Source organism: Paramisgurnus dabryanus, chromosome 24, assembly GCF_030506205.2.
Source record: "Paramisgurnus dabryanus chromosome 24, PD_genome_1.1, whole genome shotgun sequence".
NCBI classification, from domain to species: domain Eukaryota; kingdom Metazoa; phylum Chordata; class Actinopteri; order Cypriniformes; family Cobitidae; genus Paramisgurnus; species Paramisgurnus dabryanus.
In genome coordinates this window covers 10,542,605-10,558,785 of record NC_133360.1, presented here as the reverse complement: position 1 = coordinate 10,558,785, position 16,181 = coordinate 10,542,605, and the positions used below count along the sequence as shown (strand labels likewise).

At 34.6% G+C, this 16,181-nt stretch overlaps 2 protein-coding genes across 7 annotated transcripts; both read right to left on the bottom strand.

The window, feature by feature from the left end:
* Positions 1-2,426: 2,426 nt before the first annotated feature.
* On the bottom strand, positions 2,427-5,949 carry LOC135726769 (amine sulfotransferase-like). 6 transcript variants are annotated; one of them, XM_065244663.2, is made up of 7 exons: positions 5,790-5,949; positions 4,767-4,940; positions 4,188-4,390; positions 3,995-4,121; positions 3,744-3,838; positions 3,466-3,646; positions 2,427-3,221 (listed from the first exon to the last, which is right to left on the bottom strand). In XM_065244663.2, exons 2-7 carry the CDS (start codon positions 4,930-4,932, stop codon positions 3,094-3,096), a joined length of 900 nt encoding a protein of 299 aa, XP_065100735.1. In that variant the 5' UTR covers positions 4,933-4,940; positions 5,790-5,949; the 3' UTR covers positions 2,427-3,093. The 6 variants fall into 6 exon arrangements, with proteins under 6 accessions (XP_065100735.1, XP_065100736.1, XP_065100737.1 ...); XM_065244664.2 differs by having other exon boundaries at positions 4,767-4,934; positions 5,790-5,944; XM_065244665.2 differs by having other exon boundaries at positions 5,836-5,935.
* Positions 5,950-10,398: 4,449 nt separating this feature from the next.
* On the bottom strand, positions 10,399-12,821 carry LOC135726857 (amine sulfotransferase-like). The gene is made up of 6 exons (XM_065244670.1): positions 12,656-12,821; positions 12,025-12,227; positions 11,826-11,952; positions 11,574-11,668; positions 11,301-11,481; positions 10,399-11,045 (listed from the first exon to the last, which is right to left on the bottom strand). Exons 1-6 carry the CDS (start codon positions 12,819-12,821, stop codon positions 10,918-10,920), a joined length of 900 nt encoding a protein of 299 aa, XP_065100742.1. The 3' UTR covers positions 10,399-10,917.
* Between the last annotated feature and the right edge of the window lie 3,360 nt (positions 12,822-16,181).

Genomic DNA, 16,181 nt, shown 5'->3' with positions numbered 1-16,181 from the left:
TGCGCCAGACAGAGTTACACCACGCACGGAGATGAGAAAGCTATGTATGGACTTATCTAACTCTGGGGGATACAGTGAATAAGCTAAATTCCCAAAATGTGGGCGTGTTCCTTTAAACTTTAGTATGCTGATAATCGTGTTAAAATGAACTAAACAAACGAATTAATTAGCAAGAAAACTAGAGAAACACACAGCTCTGTGAAAACTACATTTCATAAGTCACACTCATACTGTACATATTATACACACAAATTTACATCTGTACAAAACCCACTGGACTTAGGTTGAAAAGCCTTAATTTAACTTCTTTTGCATTATTCCTTAATGCCAAAATTATTTATAAACCATTCACTTTTCTTTGGAATATATTTGTAATAAAAACAGGCTTAATAGAGCGAGTAGTGTCTGCCTGCACAACTGGAGGCTGCCGTTTCAGGACCGCAGTTCTAGGACCCTAGGTTTTTAGTGACAATGCCAACTAGCGAAATAGAGGACCAGCAAAGATGGATGGCAATCAGAGTGTATCAAATGTGAATAAATTTTTATTTGAACATTAAATACAATCGTGATCGCTAAATAGTCTTGAATTCATAGACACCATACGCAAGGCAAGGCAAGTTTATTTGTATAGCACATTTCAAACACAGAGGTCATTCAAAGTGCTTTACATAGAATAATGCTGTAAATTAATTGTTAGCATTCGTTTAACTAAACTGTTGCACGAATGCTTGTGTTGTGTTGACATTGTGACAGCACAATAAAACTGTATTACATTGGTTGTAAAAACTTGTTAGTTAAAATTGGGTAAAAGTATAAACCGGAGGCTGCAGTTTCGCTAGGTGCCGCTGTCACAAAAAACTAGGGTCCTAGAACTGCGGTCCTGAAACTGCAGCCTCAGATTGTGCAGACAGGTAACGTTGAATGGAGCTTTGAAACCGTGTTTGCAATGTTGAACTGCCTTTAGCAGCCTCCCTTTTCGTTCTCTGTCTTTATTTTGTAAAGGCATTTGTGTTTTTTGTATTTTTTGTCTACAAAGTGTGCCAACAATAGGAAATTTAGTGTTTTTATTTAGATCTGATCTAATTAAACCGATTAGACAATTGTAACGTTAATACTAAGAATGTGGATATTTTGTTGTTAGCTTGCTAAGTTGTTAGCACTTTTAGAACACCGACAGCAATTCAGTACCGTAAGAAATACATAAAAAACTTCCAAATTAATGAATCTACCTGTTTATGCAACGAACTTCAGAAACTGCCGTCGTCTTCGCTCTCCAGTCAGAGAGTGGACACAGAGATGCTGCGGTATATCTGAATTAATAAAATCTTTAGAAAGTTAAATGCACTGTAAGCTTCTCATACCACAATGACGCCCAAAACACTGTGAAATATTTTTGCATATGGTAAATGTGTCATAACAATATTGTACTTCCGTTTGTCTAAACTTGATCTCCGATAAGGTCATTCACCTTTCTCTTTGGGACATTGTTACACTGATGACCCAAATAATGGGTTGTTTTAACCCAACTGCTGGGTTATTGTTAATTAACCATGTTGAAACACCCCAGCAGTTGGGTTAAAACAACCCATTATTTGGGTCACTTTAACCCAGAAATGTGTTCTGTCCTATAGTTACCCAGTCCGGGGTTAAAAACAACCCAATATTTTTTAGAGTGGTAAATTTGTCAACAATATTATCCTGTTTGTCTAAACTTGATCTCCGATAAAGTTATATTTACCTTACTCTCCGGGACATATTACATCACACTGTGCTGACAATAGCTAAATACGAGTACTACCTGAACCTTGGCATCGCTGATAAATTCATGTTATGATATGTGAAAATGAAAATCCCACGCTATATTGATTCATGCGCTACAAAACCGAAGATTAAGTCATTTACGTAATGATGATATAATTAGTTGTGAATGTCACTGCCAAAGGAAAATTAGTAAAGACAATAAAAATTATTTTATAAATTTAGCATTGTTTCAGTTTAAATCTATTCACAGAGGTCTGCTGAAAAAAACAATAAAAGCATTACAGACAATTCTAATGGTTTCCATTAAAATACCAATAGGAACCATTAGCTTTTACCATTAAAACCAGTACACTGTAGTGTGTTTTGGGTCATATTCTATTAGAACCAATAAAATTCCCAATAAAACCAAAAGAATTTCTGTGATGATGTCTATTGTTTTTTTAGCAGGGAGGTCTGCCCTAAAATGCGTGACAACATGCCCCAATAGGTTTGTGTGAAAATTGATGGGACTGCACAACCTTAGTCAAAACACAGAGGGGGCTGTTTATAACGTTACATTCTTCGCCACGTGTTTTTTGATTGATTTTGTCAAGCCACGCCCATTTTTAGCATTTTGGATTTTTTTAGCATTAGCATAAAAATGTATTTAGAACTTCCAAACAGAGTCATTTTAATACAACAGCTTTATTTTAACAAACACTGCAAATAATTACAAACTTTTGATGGTTGTGATAAGGTTTACGGCAGTTTAACATTAAATCAACATGATTGGTTGAGCGGGATTTCCAGTTCCCAGCATGCTTTGCATGAGCCTGCATTATGAAATATTAAATATGATGAAATATAAACTTTTAAGTTTGGATTAATTGTAGTTTACAAATATTATTCACTTAAAACATTTTAAGTTGTTTACTTAAAGGAAAACATCACTGCGGATAAAAAATGAGAACTTACAAAAATCGCTTAAAAAAATCACCAGGTTTTATTTTGTGCCACCATACTTACTTGTGTAACTACTCGTGTAAGAATCTTTAAATAGAGAAAACATGGAAGTGTTTGGTGGCTTCTAAATTCATCCCTGTTTAAATCCTAAGGAATGAATGAGGCTAGGCTAAATGCTAACACATTCACAAGGCGCTGTACAAAGATTAAGTGCACGCATTGAAAAAAATATAGGTATGTAATAATTTATCTGTGGAGGTAAGAACATAGTAAAATATAGAAAAACAGTGGTGTTTTCCTTTAAATGTTTTTAGATAACCGGTTTCCACAAAAGTTTTGAGTACTATGAACTTGAGGGTTTTCTAGTGTACTAATAAACACTGTTTGTGATCAGTTATTTAATTCAGCGATGTCCCAGATGAAGTTAAGTTGAAGTCCCTTCATTTTCTCTTGGTAGACGCGGTCAAAGCGTTCATTCTGAGCTACAGTTAATGAGTTTTTCCAATCTCCAATTGTTCCTGTAACACAGTATTTACAAAAAGAAAGTTTAGTTATTTAACATTTTCCAACAGTAAGCTACACTAATGACTTTTACGCGACACCTGGATATTGCAATGATAATGACTGTGTTTATATAGAGACCAACAGTACTATTATGAAAGATCGATTGTTTTCAGCTAAAGATGATGAATTTATCAAGTTCATACTTTTTTTTATCAATGGATGGTAATTCTACAACAAAGTTATAGTATTTTATCTGACCTTTGCGCACAAATAGTCCTTTTGGTTGGTCTGTGATAATCTTTGGCATGAATTCATAGTTTGCTTTTGGGTCTTGCTTCATGTTGTTAAAAGTTGCCTTTTCCACAACTTTATCAATCGCAGCATCTGACTGATTCTTGCCCAGAAACTTACAGATTTTCACAATGACAGATCTGAGGTCCTGATAAAAGAAGCATTATTTATTGGTCATATTAATATAAGAATACATAGCACCAGAAAAAGTGATGAAGCTTGATGAGAAACTGCTCAGTCGTCACCTTGATCATCTCTTCATAAGTCAAGAACAAGATGTTGTATTTGTCTTGATTTGAGATCCATCCTCTGATGTGGTCAAACCAACATCCACCGAGCACTACAAACCAAAGACAACATAACTGACTTTAAAATAAATTAAAATGTGGCTCAATCACAGCTCTTCAAGTTCCAGAGACAAATATTCAATTTGTGTTGTCGTGACATTTTATGTTTCTAAATGAAGTTAAATGTCTCGGTAAAGCTCTATACGTACTTCGTCCTATGAAAAACTTATCCATCATGTCAGCGTAGCTCTCTGAATGTTCAAAATTTTTCATGTTTTTTGAAAAATGAAAGTAAGACACCATGATGTCTTTTGGATTTCTCATAATGTAGATGATCTAAGAGAAAAGCATAAGTTAGTTATAAGATTTTTTTTATTTTTGGGTGATTTAATTCATACACACTTTTCCTTTTCCTTGCAATCCTTTGGGTACCAGGTGCTCATGTAAATGGGAACAAAAGAGTCTTGGGGACGGACGTGAGCTGTAATCTTTCTCCTTCTGCAAAAGCTCCAGCCAGGGCATCCGCTCATACGTGGTTTCATTTACTTGATCTGGGAAATCTTCTTCATACAGTGAGGTCAGGATTTGCTGGCTCCAAACCGTTCCTGGAGGAGCGTCACAGAGGCAAGGATGGGGTATTTTTAGATTCCTCAGGTGTTGTTGCATTTGAGAAACATTACATTTACTGAAATGGACACAATGTTTAGTAGACTTTGATAAGTGGTACATGCCCAGTAACTCCCACGCTAAAAAAGATTAACAGTTGTTATTTTAAAAGAAAATTTTGCATGAAAATGAATTAAAATGTCATGTTTACTTATATTTTTTGTGAGGAAATGGAGCTTTCAAAATTTCGATATTATTATACTAGTCCACTGTCAACAATATAGGCGCTCATGACAGATTTTATATAGTTTAATATTTTAGGTCAACAATACCATGCACAATAAAACTTTATTGCAATCTAAGCATCAGACTTACCAGATTTTGGGAAGGTAACGACAAAGACGTCATCATCCCTTATTTCAAAATCCCTCAAACTGTCAATATATTCTGGAGAATTTAAATGAAGGCCTTTTGTAGGTAACACCATTCCTTTGTGTGTGAAGAATTTGTCACCAAGCATCTTGTATTCTTGTTGAGCCATATCTGTTACTGAGCCAATTGAACATTAAGTCTTTAAAAAGCTTTAGATAATGATTAAACTTAGGGTCAATATATCAAACAAATCTTTCTCATGAATTTAACTGTACATGAACAATTTATAAGCAAATCTTTTAGTATATTAGTTAGGATATGTGCAAACTAGTTTAATTTCTATGATGTTTTAATTGTGCTTTATAAATAAATTGAGAGACTTCTGAGTTTGGTTCCAAAACGCAATAAATGCCATTAAAAAAAATGAGTTACCACCAAAATCAGTATTGTAGCTGGTCATTATTAAAAAGTAAATTCTTAATAATGCGAAATACAATATCCGTCTTATTCAGTCATCTTTTCTCACTATTTTCCATCCAAACCGCACAAACGCCACTCCTCAAATCCGCTTAACCAATCACAGCGCACCATACCACACATTGTAGCTAAACAATAATGGCGCCGCTTTTAATACACACTACGTGTTTTTCATCTACTTCGTGATCAACAAACAAACAAAAACAAAGTAATACTTAACTTTTGACCGGTAATGTATATCACAAGGTACATTTATAAACGTAATACATAAAACCAGTAGGCTATAAAAAGTTTTTGGTTCCAAAACGCAATTAATAAATTTTGACTTATTTTGGTAAAAATGTGTCTTCTATAACAAGAAAGTGGCAAGATGAACATTTTTTATAAAAACGGATTATTTTTTTCTGCAAAATGCAATAAATCCATGACAATTTTTTAAAATCAATATATAAACGTGCATTTATCTTTGCCATGTTGTTTACCTTTAGTTGACTAGTGATATACACTGATTAAAAATTAAACATTAATGGCATTAATCAAAACACTTACTTTGTCATATTATGAACACTGGCTGAATCCGAAATCGCATACTTACTGTGTAGGTACTGAATTTCACTGGGTACCTACTTAACGTGCGCTAAGACAGTACCTACGTTCGCGTTAAGTATGGACAGCATTCGCCATGTTGACGTTATCATGTGACATATGACGTAGTAGACTTGTTCGAGTTCTTGCGGAACCACAAGAATCGACAGGAGATTGACATCACAATACCGCGAGAGCAACTCGAACCCCGGATTTCCACCGACTGCGGAGCAGCTGCAGATCAGCTCCGCTGCGTTACGTCTCCGCACTCTGCCGTCCGCCAATACCCACCAGTTCCGTTTTTGTTGCAGAGCGGCTGCGTGCTGAAGTGACGAGGTCTCGCAAATTCACGTGATGATCGCGCGATACCTAGTTCTGTCTCTGCCCATTATGCCGTTGAATTATGACGTTTTTACAAACCAGCCCAGATCACAACACGAGATCTCGCATAGACAGAGCAGTACATCAAATACATCCAAAATTCAAAAAATAAGAAGGCTGCTAAAACATTTATATATGCTTTATCTTTAATGTATTTATTTGAAACTCCCCTGGCTCTGTTCCTGTCTATTATTTGTTGTTTCTGTATTAATGACTTTATTTGTGTGTGTTTGTAATGTTTGTATTGCAAAGATTTAATAAAAAAACACGAGTTCTCGTGAATTCAGGTATGATCACGCGATAAAGTCATGGCTCCGCCCTGCGGAGCTGTCCGGCATCCGTCAAAAATAGAAGCTCTGCGTATTTGTGCCGGAGGGCTGCGGATGGCCGGAGCTGTGACGGATTCGGAGCGCAGTCAGTGGAAATACACACATTGACTTGAATGGAAACCGATTGACTCCGCCGCCGTTCCGCAACGGATCCGCAGCCGTTCCGCAGTCGGTGGAAATCCGGGGGAAGTCAGACTTTTCCGTGTGATTTCTGGAATCGCTCTCACGGTACTTTGATGTCATCCAGCTGTTGGTTCTAACAGCGGTGCATAAACTCGAACAAACCTAATAACAGACATGAAAACGTATGCGTGTGTATGAGGGACAGGTGCACTAACACCTGATTGCATCAGTAACTTGATCTGCAACAGTGTTACAGATATATTACACATTATTTTGTAGTGGACAAAATAAGTAAAAAAGCAGATTGTAATTTAATATCTATTGTCAGATGACAGCTGCGCTTGAATACAAACTACACAATGCAGGCAATGTGATAATATACATTTTAGTGAAGCAATCTCTTGTATTTACTTAAAACAACAGGAAACATGAATAAAAAAATGAATGAATAAAAACATCACAATAAATGAAAACGTATAGAAGTGAATCCCATATGAAACAAAATTTTATTCAAATGTATTTTCTAAAAAACCATCACATATTTACTGTCATCTCAACACAGCTGTGACAATTCTACAGCTTTATTTTCATGAATCAGCTGAGCACTTTAATTGTGGTATATCCTGGGTCTGTGCGTGAAGTCTGGGTGCTGAGGAACAGCCCTGTGTGTGTATCGAAATCACCCGATTGGCTGGTGTCCGGTCGATTGCTTTGCTTTCCCGTGGCATCATGGGAAAGCTGGGATAGAAGTGTCCATCCGATGCATGCTTCAGAATCTGGGCGGGCTCAGTAGGGCATCCGGGGATTTCTCGCCTACTGATTTTATGCATACTGAGGATTCGGACGTACTACTCTGTTCACGTGCTGTTTCCCCTATTACATTTTCAGTAAGTAGGCGGTTTCGGACGATACTTAAGTACACGTGCCTCTGAATCTCGCGAGAAATGGTCCAAAATCCCGCTAATTCTCGCCTACCCTTTTACGCATAGATATGTATATAAAGGCTAGATGGCTCGTCCGCGCTGATGGCCAATTGAGTGGAACGTCCGCATTTTGGCGGCCATCTTAGGACAGGGCGTTCGCTAACTCGTAGCATTGAGTTTTAATGATGCAGGTACTTTTAAATGACCATAACTTGCTTAATTTTTTACCGATTTTCAGACGGATTGGTTTGTTATAAACGTCAAAGATGTACCTATGACACTGAATACGTATACTAAAAATAAAAAAAAAATTCATGAAACATGTTAAAGCATCCAGAATTATAGCCACGTTAATAACGTTTGTAAAAAACCAAACCGTTTGTAAATCCGTCAAGAATTCAGCAAGTTACGAGCATTTTAGTTGGCGTATGTCACTCACCTTCCGTCCACAGCAGCAGGGAGCAGCACTATGGCAGCACTGACCTAAGATGGCCGCCAAGTGACGACACAGCTGACTCCGCCTTGAGCCATCTAGCCTTTATATACATATCTATGCTTTTACGTATACCCAGCAACACAGAACGTTCCCCTAACGTTAGTTTTTGGTTATATTTTGGTTATTTTTTGGGAACCAAATAATAACGTTCTGGGAACGTTATTTTTAGGTTTTATTTTTGCAAACATAAAATAACGTTCCCATAACGTTGCAGGGTGGTTATTTTTAAATAACCTAAAAATAACTTATACAGAACGTTATGTTTTGGTTATTTTTTTGGAACCATAAAATAACGTTCCCATAACGTTGCAGGGTGGTTATTTTTAAAATAACCTAAAAATAACGTTATTTTTTGGTTATTATTTTGGAAACATTAAATTTTCCTAACGTTATTCTAACACAACATGGAACATGTTATATAATAACGTTAGAAGAACGTTAGTTTTAGGTTAGTTTAACGTTTTTCTAATGTTTTCCTAATGTTATGCTAACCTAAAACTAACGTTCTCCTAACGTTATTATAACGTTATAATATTATATATATATATATATATATATATATATAAACTTAACCCTCAGTGATGGAAATTTTTTATTTTAAAAATGCAATTTTATTGAAGCAATCTATGATATAGTTTAAAATCTTATACAGTTTGATGAAATAACATAAACGGGATGCTGACATCTACAGGTCATTCTTATGTACTGCAGCTTCTCTCCAAAATAGGCCTAAAATCGTAATAGATGCAGCTTGACATGACGTTAAAATATGTATTGTCTGCAGTGTGTTGGTGCAGGTGACAGGAGATACACATCTAGACATCAGTTTTGTCCGACTCAAGCTCTCTACCAATGCTGGGATCTCCATGGCTCTTTTCCCAAAAAAAAAACAGGTCGCTTAATTTTTCCTTTGGAGACTTGTACCCACACAGAATGACCATCATCTAGTCAACTTCATTTTATAAGTTGTAGTAACTCATCTTTTGTCACGATAAATAATAGTAAGTGGAAATGACTTCTAAATTTGAGTTGATTGAACAAAAATATTTAAGGCAGCAAATAATTTTTTACAGTCCACTGTGATCCTTAGATTGTTGCAGTTGACAAACATTACACACATTGGCATGAACACAATGTTCTACTGTAGAGTTTAATCATTGGTGAATGCCATGTAAATACCACACTAAAACATATGATCATAAAACAGTAAAATGATTGATTTTCGATTTGGTGTTATATTTATTTGATGCATTAGAACAAAGTATGACAATAACAACTCTAAAACAATTGTTTATGTTTACGAGTGGAACATGTGATAAATTAACGGTTTATTCTTTGATCCCGTTGATCCCGCCCACTTATTGGAAGAATTCTTTCAATTATATAAATTAAATGGTGAGTTGAAAAGTTTGTAAATCCCTGATATATACACAAGCAAGATTTATGAAGTATGCAGGGAAAACAGATGGAAAAATAAAAGTCCATATCTTAATTTTTTTATTAGTAGCCTACTTAAATCATGTATATTGCTAAATAAAACAAGGTGTCAAAAAAGAAAAAATATATAATGGACTTTAAAAAGTGTGTTTTACTTGAGAAAACCTTATATTTATATGAAATGTACTTTTTTTCCAATAAACTGATTAGTTTTGCATCAAATAGATTTTTTGTTACTCTTGCAGTACAATAATGACGATTCACAGACGATTCATTGTTACATCTATTATTTTTTAAATTACAAGATCCTTTATCTTTAAAAATGAAAACTCTTACAATAACTTGATAACTTATAATAACTCTTTTACATTCTTCGCCATGCAGTGTAAAAAAGCGTGTTTTTTGATTGATTGTGTCACGCCACGACCTTTTTTGGATTGCATGCATTTTTTAGGATTAGCATAAAACATTTATTTAGAACTTCCAAACGGACTCTTTTAACGGCTTCATTTTAACAAACTTTTGTAGTTGTAAATAATTACAAACGTTTGGTTGTGATAAGGTTTATAAATCAACTGATTGGTTGAGGAGGATTTCCAGTTCCCAGCATGCTTTGCATGAACCGGCATGAAAGCGTTGGGATATTTTATGTGGTTTTCAGAAAAAGATAGTCTCAGTAGTGTTAAACGTTCATTTATGTTGGAGATTTAAAAACCTTTGCTATTTTGTGGTTACCATTGTTTAGAAGTGTAGTGCCTGTGCTATGTGGGTCGGATATGTGTTGCTTTATATGTGTGAAGTCAATGCCAGAACTGAGATCAGTTTCTTCACACTTACATGCACATGGGTCTGTTTCAGTGACTTGTGAATAAAACATTAAATGGTAAACACTAAAACAGTTATTTATTTTAAATATAGTGTAGTTAAATATTAGATACAATGAAATATAAACTTTCAAGTTTGGATTAATTGTAATTTACAACATTATTCACTTAAAACATTCAAGTTGTTTACTAAAAGGAAAACATCACCGCGGATAAAAAATGATAACTAAAAAAAATTTGTTTAAAAAATCACCAGGTTTTATTTTGTGCCACTGTATACTTACTTGTGTAACTACTCATGTAACAGTCTTTAAAAAGAGAAAACATAGACGATCCTAAGGAATGAATGGGGCTAGGCTAAATGCTAACACATTCACAAGGCGCTGTACAAAGATTAAGTGCACGCATTGAAAAAATATAGGTATATGTATTTATTCATCTGTGGAGGTAAAAACATAGTAAAATATTGAAAAATGGTGGTGTTTTCCTTTAAATGTTTTTAGATGATCGGTTTCCACAAAAGTTTTGAGTACTCTGAATTTGAGGGTTTTATAGTGTACTAATATACACTGTTTGTGTTCAGTTATTTAATTCAGTGATGTCCCAGATGAAGTTAAGTTGTAGTCCCTTCATTTTCTCTTGGTAGACGCGGTCAAAGCGTTCATTCTGAGCTACAGTTAATGAGTTCTTCCAATCTCCAATTGTTCCTGTAACACAATATTTACAAAAAGAAAGTTAAGTTAACCTAACACTTTCCCACAGTATAGCTACACTTATAACTTTTATGTGACACCTAAATTAGATTTTGCAATGATAATGACTGTGTTTGTATAGAGACCAACAGTACTATAATGAAAGATCGATTGTTTTCAGCTAAATATGATGAATTTATGAAGTTTAGTTTATACTTTTTTTATCAACGGATGGCAATTCTACAACAAAGTTATAGTATTTTATCTGACCTTTGCGCACAAATAGTCCTTTTGGTCGGTCTGTGACAGCCTTTGGCATGAATTCATAGTTTGCTTTTGGGTCTTGCTTCATGTTGTTAAAAGTCGCCTTTTCCACAACTTTATCAATCGCTGCATCTGACAGATTCTTCCCAAGAAACTTACAGATTTTCACAATGACGGATCTGAGGTCCTGATGAAAGAAGCATTATTTATTGGTCATATTAATATAAGATAGCAACAAAAAAAGTGATGAAGCTTGATGAGAAACTTCTCAGTCGTCACCTTGATCATCTCTTCATAAGTCAAGAACAAGATGTTGTATTTGTCTTGATTTGAGATCCATCCTCTGATGTGGTCAAACCAACATCCACCGAGCACTACAAACCAAACACAACATAACTGACATTAAAATGAATATTATGTGGCTCGATTACATCTGTTCAAGTTCCATGGACAAATATTTTCGATTCATGTTGTCGTGACATTTTATGTTTCTAAATGAAGTTAAATGTCTCAGTTAAGCTCCATACGTACTTCGTCCTATGAAAAACTTATCCATCATGTCAGCGTAGCTCTCTAAAGGTTCAAAATTTTTCATGTTCTTGGAAAAATGAAAGTAGGACACCATGATGTCTTTTGGGTTTCTCATAATGTAGATGATCTAAGTGAAAAGCGAAAGTAAATTAGAGAATGTTTTATTTTTGGGTTATGTGTTCGTTTAATTCATACACACTTTTCCTTTTCCTTGCAATCCTTTGGGCACCAGGTGCTCATGTAAATGGGTACAGAAGAGTCTTGGGGACGGACGTGAGGTGTAATCTTTTCCCTTCTGCAAAAGCTCCAGCCAGGGCATTCGCTCATATATGGTTTGATTTACTTGATCTGGGAAATCTTCTTCATACAGTGAGGTCAGGATTTGCTGGCTCCATACCGTTCCTAGAGGAGCGTCACAGAGGCAATGATAACATACACCTGGATATTTTTAGATTCCTCAGGTGTTTTTATCTTAATTTCTTATCTTGCATTTGAGAAAGATTACATTTACTGGCATGGACACAATGTTTTACAGTAGACTTTGATCAGTGGTGCATGCCCTGCAACTACCAGGCTTAAATAAATGACAAATGTTGTTATTTTTAAATGAAAAGTTTGCATGAAAAATTTATTAAAATGTCATGATTTACTTACTTCTTTAATGAGGTTGTTTTGTGAGGAAATGGAGATTTTAAAATTTCGACATGATCATACTAGTCCACTGTCAACAATATAGGCGCTCATATAGTTTTATATTTTAGGTCAACAATACCACGCACAATAAAACTTTATTGGAAACGAAACGTCATAGATCTAAGCATCAGACTTACCAGATTTCGGGAAGGTAACGACAAAGACGTCATCATCCCTTATTTCAAAATCCCTCAAACTGTCAATATATTCTGGAGAATTTAAATGAATGCCATTTGTAGGTAACACCATTCCTTTGTATGTGTAAAATTTGTCACCAAGCATCTTGTATTCTTGTTGATCCATGTCTGATAACTGAGCCAATTCAACATTTAGTCTTTAAAAAGCTTTAGATAATGATTAAACTGTGGGGTCAATATATCAAACCAATCTTTCTCATGAATTTAACTGTACATTAACAATTCAAAAGCAAATCTTTTATATATTAGTTAGGATATGTGCAAAATTGTTTCATTTCTATAAACTATATAAGAGGTCTGATGATATTTATGTATATACGCAGAAAAACGTTTGTGTGGTTGTGTTTTTAAACACTTGACTGAAATATTAACAATGATCTTTAATGATATTGACAAATCTTTAAAATTGAAGGTGTATGGTTAAATGCCTAAAATTACTTTTGCAGACAAAAATATACCTAGGTTATTAGAAAACTACATTTAAATTATTTTTTAAAAATAGATGACTTGGACTGAATATTAAAGAGAAAAAGCAGCCAATAAGAGCCCAGATTAAATGTGAACTCCTTTGATATTCTTTCAAATTCATCCTAAAGTGAAACTTCAAGAAGCTTCTTTATAAAATGACACGAGGACAGTTTTGCAATTTCTAGGCAAAGGGTGACTGCACTTCAAAAGAGTATTGATTTATTTTGGATACTTCCCACAGTTACATTGGTGTTATGCCATAGTTTGTATGAGTTTGTTTTTATTTTAAAGTTGGAAAAAATAAATCAATAAATAAAATTAAAATAAATAATGTGTTGAGATGTCTATGAAAAATGATCAATTCAAAACAAGGTATCAATGTGCAGGATAAATAAAAAATACAAAATATTTAATTTCTCTCAAAAAAGCAGCAAAAAACACTTTTACAGCACTTGGGTTCTTGTAAATCAAAGAGCATTGTGCTGGCAACACCAAGGTCACATGTTCGAAATGTCAATGGGGAAATTTCACAAAACTTTTTTAAAATGTCAAATAAATTTTCGGTGTGCCCAAAGTACGTATGTGAAGTTTCAGCTCAAAAATATCATATAGATCATTTATTATAGCATGTTAAAATTGACACTTTGTAGGTGTGTCCTTTAAAATGCAAATGAGCTGATCTCTGCACTAAATGGCAGTGGTATTATCCCCTTCTGACATCACAAGGGGAGCCAAATTGCAATGAGCTATTTTTTCACATGCTTGCAGAAAATGGTTTACCAAAACTAAGTTACTGGGTTGATCTTTTATACATTTTCTAGGTTGATAGAAGCACTGGGGACCCAATTATAGCTCTTAAACATGGAAAAAGTCATGATATGTCCCCTTTAAGACCTTGAATTGAAGTGTTGTACTAGTTCTTAGGTTTAAATTTGACCTCTGGCATTGATATATTACACTAAACTGTCGTGACAATAGTACACTTCTACCTAAACCTTTGTATCACTGATAAATGTATGTGTGCTTTAAAAGGTGGATATGAAGCAGTGATCCATGCAATATAAAAACACACCACCTGATTTAGAAGAGCCTGAGTGTCTCATTTATTTAGTGATAATATAACCTGCCCAAATTAAAATTTAAACAGGCTGATGTCTTACTGCCAAACTGAAATGCTTATGGAAAAAAGTTCAAGTGCAGTGAATCATTTCTTAAAATGTTTTTTGTCTGGAATTTGCTGACATATGCTGGTCAATGGAAACTAATAAATCATCCTTTAGATTGACTGTATCACACTGTCCTCTTCAATAATAAGCTGGTGTGTGGTGTTGTGGATGCTGCACATTGGTGGTGATTGAGAAGAATCCCCCTTTCATATGTAAAGCACTTTGAGTGCTGCAGAAAAGCGCTATATAAATGTAACAAATTATTATGATAACAAACACAGTATTTTTTTTGCATTTATTCAATTTAAATCTATTCATTGAGGTCAGACTGCATTGGTTTAATAAGTGCCTTTTGCCCCAAAATGGTACAATTATATAGTAAACAATTCAATTCAATATAATAAAATCAAAACCTTAACCCTTATGAATATTTTATTCTAAAATGCAATTTTATTAAAGCAATCTAGTAAAATCTTATTTGAACAGTTTGGTAAAATACCATAAACGGATGCTGACATCTACAGGTCATCCTTATGTACTGCAGCTTCTCTCCAAAATAGGCCCAAAATCTTAAGAGATTCAGCTTGACACTGAGTCTCACAGTTAAGAGCCATGCAAAGGCCTTCTGATAGGCCGCCACATAAACAGTCTGAAAAGGTCTGCCATTATTTAAAGTGAGGAGCAATGTATTTGTCATTTTAAAAGGACCTTTTCAAGTAGGCCGAAAACCGATCCCGGACCTTTCCTGGCCAGGGTGTGCCTGGGTATCTCCAAGAGACCAGACGCCCGCACATGGGGCTGCAGAGGGAGGGGAAAGCAGAGAAAAGGAGGCAGCTGGTTACTGGCAGTAAAGGATGAATGGATGAAAGAGGAGAAGGCTGAGAAATTACACACAAAGGCATTGTCTTCTGTGGAGATTGATTGTGTTTTCCCCATTACTTTTGACCCAAGGTAAAGTGTAGGCTTTTTTCTTTTAATACGCATTTAAAAAGAGACCAAAAATTACAATGCTGTCATCATTTTCATTTCCTCACGTTATTTCATCAGCTGTCCTTCCTTATTCATTGTAACAAAAAGCGCAGTGTCAACATTCTGCTGAAAGTAAAAAGATAAAGTTACTCTGTACTGACACCAGAATGTGAATATAATATAAATATAAATAGTTATATATTTAATATATTTGAGGTTTAAGACAAATTGTGAAAAAAAGGATACCAGTTCCAGCATTTAAAATACACAAAATACACAATTTTTAATATTTATCAACTTAATAACTGTTTTTTGTTTGTGAATATGGTTTTAATTCATCATTAGTCTTTAAAAACAGTTTACCATAGTTAACAAATATCAATGTTTGATCCAACCAACCCAGCATAAGTTGATTTAAACCCAATGATTTGATCTGTTCATATTTTACCCAAACATGCAACATCTCTGCATTTTTACTGTATTATTGCTCAAAATAAATTAACATATTATTTTTTTGTAAAGTATTTAAAAAAAAACAATTATTTTTATGACAGTGGCGACGGATACCAAGTTAACAAGGTTTTAATGCAGTAGCTAACAATAGGCCTGTTTGTGGTCACTGAGGTATTTTGGCCAAAACCTGTGAAGAAAACAATTGTGAATTTCCTCCATTACAAATACTACTATGAACCATCAGGTTAAACCATTGCAAACCATTACATTAATTGTGTAATAGTTTTCCAACCACCAGATAACATCCAACCAATGTAACCCAGTGCAGACCATTAATGGATTTAATGGTTATAATGGGAATTATATGGAAACTAAAATCCATTTCCAATTCTAGAGAAATGACAATAAGC

Coding starts and splice junctions, on each gene's coding strand:
- LOC135726769 (XM_065244662.2), bottom strand. CDS start 5,917: ATGCTGTCCATACTTAACGCGAACGTAG. Junction 4,122..4,187: donor GATTGCAAGGAAAAGGAAAA/GTGTGTATGAAT, acceptor CTTTTCTCTTAG/ATCATCTACATTATGAGAAA. Junction 3,222..3,465: donor AGGACTATTTGTGCGCAAAG/GTCAGATAAAAT, acceptor ACTGTGTTACAG/GAACAATTGGAGATTGGAAA.
- LOC135726857 (XM_065244670.1), bottom strand. CDS start 12,821: ATGGATCAACAAGAATACAAGATGCTTGGTGACAAATTTTACACATAC. Junction 11,953..12,024: donor GATTGCAAGGAAAAGGAAAA/GTGTGTATGAAT, acceptor CTTTTCACTTAG/ATCATCTACATTATGAGAAA. Junction 11,669..11,825: donor TAAGTTTTTCATAGGACGAA/GTACGTATGGAG, acceptor TTTGGTTTGTAG/TGCTCGGTGGATGTTGGTTT.